At 58.7% G+C, this 9,804-nt stretch overlaps 1 protein-coding gene across 3 annotated transcripts; it reads left to right on the top strand.

Moving 5' to 3' along the window:
- Window positions 1–22: 22 nt before the first annotated feature.
- ATG9B (autophagy related 9B) lies at window positions 23–9,763 on the top strand. 3 transcript variants are annotated; one of them, XM_070265215.1, is made up of 15 exons: window positions 1,492–1,549; window positions 2,120–2,750; window positions 2,908–2,951; window positions 3,126–3,190; window positions 3,382–3,543; window positions 4,044–4,185; window positions 5,677–6,431; window positions 6,600–6,753; window positions 6,953–7,132; window positions 7,701–7,937; window positions 8,100–8,233; window positions 8,403–8,499; window positions 8,694–8,817; window positions 8,904–9,045; window positions 9,213–9,763. In XM_070265215.1, the coding sequence occupies exons 2-14, from the start codon at window positions 2,201–2,203 to the stop codon at window positions 9,029–9,031; spliced, it is 2,772 nt and encodes a 923-aa protein (XP_070121316.1). In that variant the 5' UTR covers window positions 1,492–1,549; window positions 2,120–2,200; the 3' UTR covers window positions 9,032–9,045; window positions 9,213–9,763. The 3 variants fall into 3 exon arrangements, with proteins under 3 accessions (XP_070121317.1, XP_070121316.1, XP_070121318.1); XM_070265216.1 differs by lacking the exons at window positions 8,694–8,817; window positions 8,904–9,045 and having other exon boundaries at window positions 23–1,549; window positions 1,970–2,203; window positions 2,606–2,750; XM_070265217.1 differs by lacking the exons at window positions 1,492–1,549; window positions 6,953–7,132 and having other exon boundaries at window positions 2,102–2,203; window positions 2,606–2,750.
- Window positions 9,764–9,804: the final 41 nt, after the last annotated feature.

The following is a 9,804-nucleotide window of genomic DNA, read 5'->3' as shown; positions in this document are numbered from 1 at the left end:
TGCCTTCCCGCCCCCCAGCTCTGGGCGGGGCGGAGCAGGATGGGGCACTACTCCCCGCCCGTAGGCCGGGTCAGCTCCGGGGAGGAGTTTTGAGGGTGTGCAGGGTGCGCCCTCTACCCCGGGGTATCCGTAGTAACGCGTCAGTCGCTAATCTCGGGACCACTCTCCTATGGGTGCTCCCGGCGGACTCTAAATGTCTCGGGGTCTCCAGGGAGTGTAGAGCGCTGGTTCTGGGGGGCGCAGGGACAAAAATCAGCCGGCGAGTTTTTTTCAAAACACGTGAATCTGCCTTGCCACCCACTCCACTCTCGCGGGCAGGTCAGCGCTCCGGAGACGGCAGCCACGTGTGTTTGGGAAAAAACTCTCCTGGTGCTTCTGATAAATTCCCCCTACTCAACGATTGAGAACCACTGGTATGGAGGTCCTGTAACTTGTCAACGCGCGACCTCAGATCCATCTCTTCCGGATGCCTTCCTCTCTGCAGTCAGGCTGACTTGCTTAAGGCTCCCACCGCACACCTCTTGCACCTCTGCTTAGCGCTTCTTTCTTTCTTTCGTGTAATGGTTTGCACAGCTACCTCCCCCAGTGGGCTGTGACTTCTTTTTGGGTAGTGGCTCTGTCTCATTCGTCCGTCCCCCCTTCTCCTTCAAATGCCAGGCAGGGAAAAGTGCCCTTCATAACAAGTTGACTTGAATTGGGGGTGGTGATAGGAAGGTGGTCAATCAATCTGGGGTGGAAAATGTGCCAGAATTAGTTTGAGGTTGGGCTGGGTGTATGGGGAAGGTGTATGGGAGGGGTGCTAATATGAGTATGGTGGAATAGAGTGAGGTTGGGGAAAGACCAGGCGAAACTCCACATTACCTATCTTGACAGATGTCTCAGAGAGATCATGGGAATTTCTTAGCCCCTCTGCAATGCGGGATTCCATTTTAGGCACTAGGATGCCACTTCTAGAAGGGGTGAGTCTTGTTTCAGCTCTGTCTCCTGCTCAGGGATAAAACTGCAAGTCGTGAGTTACTATGAAAATTCTCCTCCCAGGAAGGAGGCACAGCAGAAAATCAGCCACGACTAAACTGTGTGGACAATCCCATGATTGCCTCCACATTCCTCCAGTGGAAATCTGGGAAGCACTCTGCTCTTCTCTCTGTTTCATGGATACTGGCCCCTACATCAGCCCTTGGGCTTAAGCCCTGGGGGCCCGGACACCTGGGTGGCTGAGTCAGCACCTCAGGAATAGGCTTCAGTAGGAAACCTGGTGATTCAGGGCCTCAAGAATGGCGTTGGACAAGCCAACAAACCAGCTGCCTGGGCCGCCTCCTTCTCTTCTTCCTACTTGTGGAGACAGCAACAAGGAACTCAACTCAGCTCATCCCTGGGTACCCAAGTTCTCCTTCCACATTCTGGACCCCCCACCCCTCTGCTGGGTCAGCCCTGATGCTTCTCAGAGAGCCCCAGAAACTGGATCAGGACTCGGGGCAGAAGGTTTCAGGGTTCAAGGGGACAGAGAAGTAAACTTAGTGGAACTTCCAAGGAACCCTACTTTTCTACCGTAAGCACCAAAAACCACTTCTCACATCCAAGAGAGCTGCCTCCCCTTTCTTCACTTCTTTTCTCGCCTCAGTTTCCCTCAACCTGGTTGCAAAGTCAGGCAGTCTCCCTTGTTCCCTTCCTTCGTACCATCAGACAAACACAACGTGCAGTCTTTTCTTTTTGGTTTGGTTTTAAAGCATTTCTCTGTTGATCACTGTGTGTGTAGGAGGGGGAGACAAGATTTTGAGAAATCAGATTTAACATCTTGGCCCCATAGTCCTATAATCCTTTGCTAGGATTTTCTTTTTGCTTTTGCTATTTTGGCTGCTCCTCTCTGGCATCCCCTTTAAATCCACTCAGGGTTGAAGATGGGACAATAGATGTCTCCTCTGCTCTGCTGCCCTTCAGCTCCTGCCTCTCCACCCTTCACCCCTCCCAGGCATGGAGGCGGGGCCCCCGAGAGGTTGGGCCACAGGTTGCCCTAGAAGGGGTGTGAGTGGTCTGGTCGGACAGGTGACTGTGAGCTGGGACGCCTGAGGCCTGCCCCAACTGAGTCACCGTGCTGTTGTTGTCACCATCCTTGTTGAAGTCCCTGCTCAGCAACCCAGACCTCCGTGGAAACAACAGCAGCTCCCATCCTTCCAAGCTTTCAGAAGAAGGCGCCGGCCTGATGGTGAGGCGAACGGGTTGGGGGGGGAGCAGGAGGCAGCGGGGGCGGTGGGGAGACCTGGGGCCTGGATCAGTGCCCCTCCTCCCTACGCCACTGCCTCCTCTTCCTCCCCCTCTGTGTCGGGGGCCTGGGGGAGGGAGGGTCTCCATCTTCTCTCTGTCCCCTGCCCCTCACACAAGAAGCTCTACTTCCTCAGCTCCCCCTCTGGCCCTGGGGCCCCCCTGCCCAGTGGTGCAGGCCCCAGGGACCTCTCAGCCTCGCCACAGTGCCCTCCCCACCCCAGCCACCCCCCCAACACAGGCACGGCCTGCGATGATACCCATCTCTGCTCCCCAATCCTGGGGTTCCCACTCCACTCCACCCCTGGCCTCGGTGACTCCCCCTCCCACATGCCGATGCCCCCAGGATCCTCCTGGGCTGCGGATAGGCCCTCTGATCCCAGAGCAGGATTATGAGCGGCTGGAGGACTGTGACCCTGAGGGGTCCCAACATTCACCCCTCCATGGGGAGGAGCAGCAGCCCCTGCTTCATGTGCCTGAAGGGCTCCGAGGTGAGGCTGTGAGGGTGGGGCTGTGGAGGGAGTGGGTTGGGGAGGACCTGGGGGCTCCAGGGCTTCCTCCAGGCTGGGTCTCTGGCAGCTGGTTGAGGGCGTGGAGAGCTATCACTCAGGTGAGAGCAATTCCCAATGCTCTCCCCTCTGTGTCCAGGCTCCTGGCACCACATCCAGAACCTGGACAGCTTCTTCACCAAGATATCCTTTGTGCTTGGCCTGGCAGTGGTGGCATGGGAGGGCCCCTCGGGGCTGGCATGGTTCTTGGCAGGGAGACTGAGGGTGCAGTGGGTTGGAGGCCTTGTTGGGGGAGTGATGGGAGCGTCCTCTGGAAGGTCCCTCTTGCCTCAGGCTTATTTCTTGACACACTGCCACATCTACAGCTACCACCAGAGGAATGGCTTTGCCTGCATCCTGCTGGAGGATGTCTTCCAGCTGGGGTGAGATGCTTGTCCTGGACCCCAAACTCTTCCTCTTGCTTCCTTAGTAGTGCCTGCTGCTCCACCCAGCGCCTCCACAAGCAGCCTAGGGGCTTGGCGGGGGTGGGGAGGATAACTGGGCTGGTCTGGAGGGTGGGGCAGGACCTTGCCTGGCCCTCAGGTCTGATCACTGCACCCCCTGCGCCCCCCAGACAATTTGTTTTCATTGTCACCTTCACCACCTTCCTCCTTCGCTGTGTGGATTACAATATTCTCTTTGCCAACCAACCAAATAACCGGACAAGACCTGGGCTGCTCCACAGCAAAGTAACCTTGTCGGATGCCATCCTACCCTCAGCTCAGTGTGCCCAGCGGTGAGTGACAGCCGGTGGGGGGGTGGGGGGATGAGCAGACAAGAGCCCTCCTCCCCCTTGTCCCATGGTCTAGATCAGAGGTTCTCCAAATTTTTGGTCTTAGGACACCTTTAATACGCTTAAAGTTGATTGAGCATGCCTGAGAGCTTTTGTTGAGGAAACTGTATCTCTCTATATTTGCCGTATTAGAGATTAAAGCTGAGAATGCTTTAAAACATGAGTGTGCCCAAGCACACATTGTATCAGCTGTCAATGTGATGTCTCGCAGCCTCTGGAAAACTCCACTGTACACTTGTGAGAAAATGAGAATGAAAATGGCAGAAAACCTTAGTATCTGAAAAAAGTTTTCAGACACTTGCAAGGGTCTCAGGGACCCCAGGGCCCATGCTTTGAGAACGGCGGGATCTCTCTCTCCATAGCTTTACCATCACTCCCCAAGTCTGGTCTCCCTCTCTATTGGGCCCCCACTTTCTCTCTGCTCTCTGTCCTGCCCAACACAGGATCCGCTCCAGTCCCCTGCTGGTCTTCCTTCTGATCCTGGCTGCTGCCTTCTGGCTGTTCCAGCTGCTTCGCTCAGTCTGCAACCTCTTCAGCTACTGGGACATCCAGGTGTTTTACAGGGAGGCCCTACACATCCCACCGGTGAGCTGGGTGGGCATGTATGTGGAGGGGTGCTGTGTCGGGGGGCAGAGGACAGAAGAGGAATAAGGGCTTTAGAGACAGAAGGACCCACTGGAAGAGGGCAGAAGGCCTCACTGACACCCACCTTAGGCCCTGAATAATGTTAGGAGGTGGAGTTCCACCACTTATAAAACATGGTCCTTACCTAGCGGGGCTTAATGGATTGAGAGAGGTGGTGGGAGATGATTTACAGTCACAGACTGTGGACCAAAGAGTGGGTATTTAGAGGGAGGGCAGTCATCTGGCTTTACAGAGCAGGAGAAATTGGGGGGATGCTGAGAAGGAGGGAGGTGGGGAGGCATTCCAAGCCCCGATGCAGGAAGGGAGGAAGCAATGAGCCTCGGTGGGCAGCAGTGAGATTGGCCTGGCAGCCTGCAGCTGAGTGTTCAGGCACTGGTGGGTGATCCCACCCCACTTCCTGGCCTCGCCCCCTCTTGCAGTAAGCTGCTGCGTGGGTCCCTTCACTGTCTCTGTCATGCATTGCCCTTTCCTCCCTGTCTTGCTCCTGCTCCTTGCTCTGTTCCTAAATTCTCTCTTTAAGGCACAGCTCAAGGGCCACCTTCTGCAGCCAGCTTCCCTTGCTCTGTCCAGAAGTCCAGAGCCTTCTGCACAGCTCTCCTGCACAGCAAAGGGGAGAGGTTCTAGAAAGCCCCGTTGAGTAGGGGAGCACAAGGCATAGTGCAGGGAGGAGCTGGACCACTGCTCCTCTGGGAGGCTGCTGGCTCTCCTCTTTCTCTGTCTCCTCTCTTTGCCTCCTCCTCTCTTCCTTCCAGGGGAAGGGGAGACCCTGGGCTGGACTGGAGATGCTGGCCTGGAGGGACTTCACTAAGCTGGATTGGGGGAGCTGGGTGAAACTGGGCTCAAATGAGGTTTGCAGACGATATCCAAATGAGCTCTGACTGTGCCCCACCCCAGATGTGGACACAGTGTGTGTCTTAGGAAAGTCAATCTGGTGATGGAGTGGGATGGGGCTGGCGGTCTCAAAGAATGCTGAGGCAAAAGGTGGTGAGGCTTCTCGGCCCACCTTGGCTGCACCCTCAGGCCGGCAAAGAGAGGTTCCCATTCCCTGGGCCGTTAAGTGTCTTCTCTGTGCAGGGCTGTGGGAGGCTCAGGCAAATCTGCTCCCCCAGAGCCGACATCAAATACCTGAAGAGTTTAACTTATGAGGTGTCGCTGGGAAGCACATGACTCAGGGCCTCAGCAGTGCCGGGGACATGAGGAATACAATTCAAAAGAGGATGAAAGGAAGTAGGAAGTGCCCCTTGTTAGTGACAAAGTTAGGGGAGGGCAAGAGAGGGCAGGCAGCGAAAGATGGCAGGTTTCATGCCTGGGGACACTGGGTGAGGAAGCGGGGAGGGGGCGCTGAGGGATGTAGCTCTGGTCCTCGTGAGTTTCGGCATCACCGTGCAGAGGAATCCAGGTCGCTGGTGCTCACCCACCCCCTCTCGGCAGGAGGAGCTCAGCTCGGTGCCCTGGGCGGAGGTGCAGTCCCGCCTCCTGGCGCTGCAGAGGAGCGGGGGGCTGTGCGTGCAGCCGCGGCCGCTGACCGAGCTGGACGTCCACCACCGCATCCTGCGCTACACCAACTACCAGGTGGCGCTGGCCAACAAGGGCCTGCTGCCGGCCCGCTGCGCGCTGCCCTGGGGAGGCAGTGCGGCCTTCCTCAGCCGCGGCCTGGCGTTCAACGTCGACCTGCTCCTCTTCCGCGGGCCCTTCTCCCTCTTCCGCGGGGGCTGGGAGCTGCCCGATGCCTACAAGCGCAGCGACCAGCGGGGCGCCCTGGCGGCGCGCTGGCGGCGCACGGTGCTGCTACTGGCCGCCGTGAACCTCGCGCTGAGCCCGCTGGTGCTGGCCTGGCAGGTGCTGCACGCCTTCTACAGCCACGTGGAGCTGCTGCGGCGCGAGCCAGGCGCGCTGGGGGCGCGCCGCTGGTCCCGCCTGGCCCGCCTGCAGCTGCGCCACTTCAACGAGCTGCCGCACGAGCTGTGCGCGCGCTTGGCCCGCGCCTACCGCCCCGCCGCCGCCTTCCTGCGCGCCGCCGCACCCCCGGCGCCCCTGCTCGCTCTGCTGGCCCGCCAGCTCGTCTTCTTCGCCGGCGCGCTCTTCGCTGCTCTCCTCGTGCTCACCGTCTACGACGAGGACGTCCTCGCCGTGGAGCATGTGCTCACCGCTATGACCGTGCTCGGGGTCACCGCTACCGTGGCCAGGTGCGTGCTACGGGAGATGCCCTGGAGGGGGACATTCCTCCGACCTGGGGCTGGGCTGCTCTCGAATCACTTCCCCTCCCACCGCCGGCGTCCCCCAGCCCTGCCTCCCATCCGCGCGCACATCCTACTAAACGCAGGACCCTTCTCTACTCCGATCCCGCCCTCTAGGTCTTTCATTCCAGAAGAGCAGTGCCAGGGTCGTTCCCCACAGCTCCTGCTGCAGGCGGCTTTGGCCCACATGCATTACCTTCCAGAGGAGCCCGGCCCTGCCGGCAGGGTCAGCGCTTACCGGCAGATGGCGCGGCTGTTGCAATACCGAGCGGTGAGGGCCCGAAGGGGGCTGCGGAGGCCACTCTGGGAGAGGGCGTGACACAAACCAGCTCGGGCCTGGCTATCCCGTGAGCCGGGGAGTGACTGGGCTGGAGGTTTCCTTCCCTGGCGAGCGTCCCTGGGGCCCTCTTGGTCCTGTCACGAGTGGCCCCTTCAGCAATCCCTTTGCCCCCCTACCCCGGCTTCCCCAGGTCTCCCTCCTGGAGGAGCTCCTGTCCCCTCTCCTCACCCCCATGTTTCTGCTCTTCTGGTTTCGCCCACGTGCCCTGGAGATTGTTGACTTTTTTCATCACTTCACTGTGGATGTGGCTGGGGTTGGTGACATCTGTTCCTTTGCCCTTATGGATGTGAAACGTCATGGCCACCCTCAGGTCAGAGCCCTTCCCTGGCTGTGCGCTTGTGGTTAGGTAGGGGTTTGCCTCACTCAGAGCAGAGCTGGGTTCTACCCACTGCTCCATCGCTTGCCACCTGTGACCTTGAGCTAGTCACTCCACTTCCTTGTGCCCTAGTGTCTTCATCTGTTAAATGAGGACAGTGACCATGGCCAATGAGCTGGGCTGTTGTGAGGATGACATGAGATGATGTGTGTAGAACCCTAACAGAGTTCCTGGCACACCTTAACGCCAGTAAATGGGGGTGATGACCACCAGAGAGGCTGAAAACCAGCTGGTGAGTGGATGGGGCTGGAGTCAGGCCAGCCCTGGGATCTGGTGTGCATAGGGTCAAACACCGAGCCCTCACCGTATCCCAGTGCTGGGTCTGGACTCTAGTCCTCCCCTGCTTCTGTATTTTGGGTGATCTTGAGCAAGGCCTCATGTGGCCTCCATTCTTTCACCTGGAAAATGGGCCTAGTGTTTCCTCTCCCACCTACACGATGAGGCTCCCACTCAGCTGTAAAAGCAGTGTCCACAGCACCTGAAGGACTGTCCTTGCTCTCAGTGGCTCTCGGCCGGACAGACAGAGGCCTCGCTGTCTCAGCGTGCAGAGGATGGAAAGACTGAGCTGTCCTTGATGAGGTTCTCCCTGGTACATCCGCAATGGCGCCCCCCAGGGCACAGCTCCAAGTTCCTGGGGCACCTTCGAGGCCGGGTACAACAAGATGCAGCCTCCTGGGGTGCCACCTCGGTTCGCAGCCCCCCCACCCCTGGGGTGCTCAGCGACTCCTCCTCACCTCTGGTGAGTCACAGCCTGGCCTGCTCTTCTGCCCTCACCATGCCTCCTTTTTCCCCTCCCCTTTTGTATTAACCTGCTCACTCATCCAGCCTGCTCTCCTGCTTTCCTTAGACCTCCCCGCTGCCCTTCTGTCCTCTCTTCTGACCCGTCTTGTCTTGCTCCCAGCCGGAGGCCTTCCTAGCCAACCTCTTGGTGCACCCCCTCTTGCCTCCGCGGGACCTGAGCCCCACAGCCCCCTGCCCAGCTGCAGCCACAGCCAGCCTCCTGGCCTCCATTTCCCGCATTGCTCAGGACCCAAGGTGAGGGGTGGGGGCCTGAGATGCAGGGGAGCAGGGCTGGTGGGGCTGATCCTCCAGGAGGAGGGCGCAGGGGCACTGGGGGTGACTAGGAAGGGGAGATCAAGCCTGGCCCTCCCCGTGCAGTGGAGGGGGGAGGGGCATACCTTTGATCCACTGAACTCTGTTCTAGCTGTGTGTCCCCAGGAGGCACTGGGGGCCAGAAGCTGGCCCAGCTCCCAGAGCTTGCTTCTGCTGAGATGAGTCTCCATGCTATCTACCTGCACCAGGTGAGTAGAGGGGTGTGGAAAATAGAAATGTGGGGAGAAAGCAGCTGAACCAAATGAGTACTGAGGAGGAGGCTAAGGAAGTACTTAACAGGAGCTGGGAGAGGAGATTTCAGAACCCTCTGCGCCTAGCCTAGGGGCTGGGCCTCCCACTGCGGGGCAGGAGGGAGCCCCTCACTCCTCTTCCTTCTATCTAGCTCCATCAGCAGCAGCAGCAGGAACTGTGGGGTGAGGCTTCAGCCTCCACCCTGTCCAGGCCCTGGTCCAGCCCCCTGCAGACACTCTCGCCTGATGAGGAGAAGCCATCCTGGTCAAGTGATGGTGAGGCAGTCAGGGTGTGCAGGGAACAGACCCTGGGTGGACCGTGGGCGTCACGGCACTGCCCAGCTGATGGCTTTTCTCATCAGGCTCCAGTCCTGCCTCCAGCCCCAAACAGCGGTGGAGAACCCAGAGGACCCAGAATCTGTTCCCTGGAGGGTTTCAGGAGACCACAGACACCCAGAAGGAGCCTGGCCAGGCCCCTAGCACTGACTGAGGGGGCTCCTCTGGGTCAGTATTGTCTAATTGGCACAGGGGTAGGGGAATGAACAGGAAGTTGGATGGAGCCAGACTTGGAGGCATGGGAACAGTGGTGGGAATCCAGCATGATGGGAATGGTCATCTCTGGAACCTAAACCTCTGGACTGCTTGCTACAATGAGTCTTCTCCTTCCGCAGGTTCCCTGGCTTCTCCAGCCACAGGACATCAGACGAGGGGGAGTGGAAGGACACGCCAAGCCCTCTTTAGAGGCCCCCCATGGACTATGGGCCCAAGGATGCTTTAGTTGGGCAGGACTTGGAGGTTAATGATGAACTAGCCCCAGAGGGCAGAGAAAGAGCAAGAGAAGAGATGCCGAAGGCATCTGGAAACAAGTCTTAGGGACGATTCCCACGTGGAAGGGCTAAGGGGACACCTCCCATCTAGCTGTCCTGGAGCAGTTGCCTGGGAAGCAGTCCCCAAGTATCCTCAAGGTGGAGGGCAGGGCCAAGGCAGAGGCCAAACCAAACCTAAGGACAATAGTGAGGGACAGGGCCTGAGAGGCAGTGGGTTCTCCTGGCCCGCCTGGCCTCCAGCTTCCCACCGGACTTGTGGAGGCGGGCAATGGGGGCTTGCGAGTGGAAAGGCTGATGTTTTTGAAGTTCAGCACTCGTGTGACGTCTGAGGAAGTGGGTGTGACTCCTCATCCTGTCTGAAAAAAGCAGTAAAGGTTCCTCACGGCTGTATTACACATCGTTGTGACCTGGGTCTCTGCCATCCTCACTCCTGGCA

The sequence above is a fragment of the Equus caballus genome, chromosome 4 (assembly GCF_041296265.1).
Source record: "Equus caballus isolate H_3958 breed thoroughbred chromosome 4, TB-T2T, whole genome shotgun sequence".
Lineage (NCBI taxonomy): Eukaryota > Metazoa > Chordata > Mammalia > Perissodactyla > Equidae > Equus > Equus caballus.
Note: the sequence above shows the minus strand (reverse complement) of the source record. Positions and strands in the feature narration are given on the sequence as shown.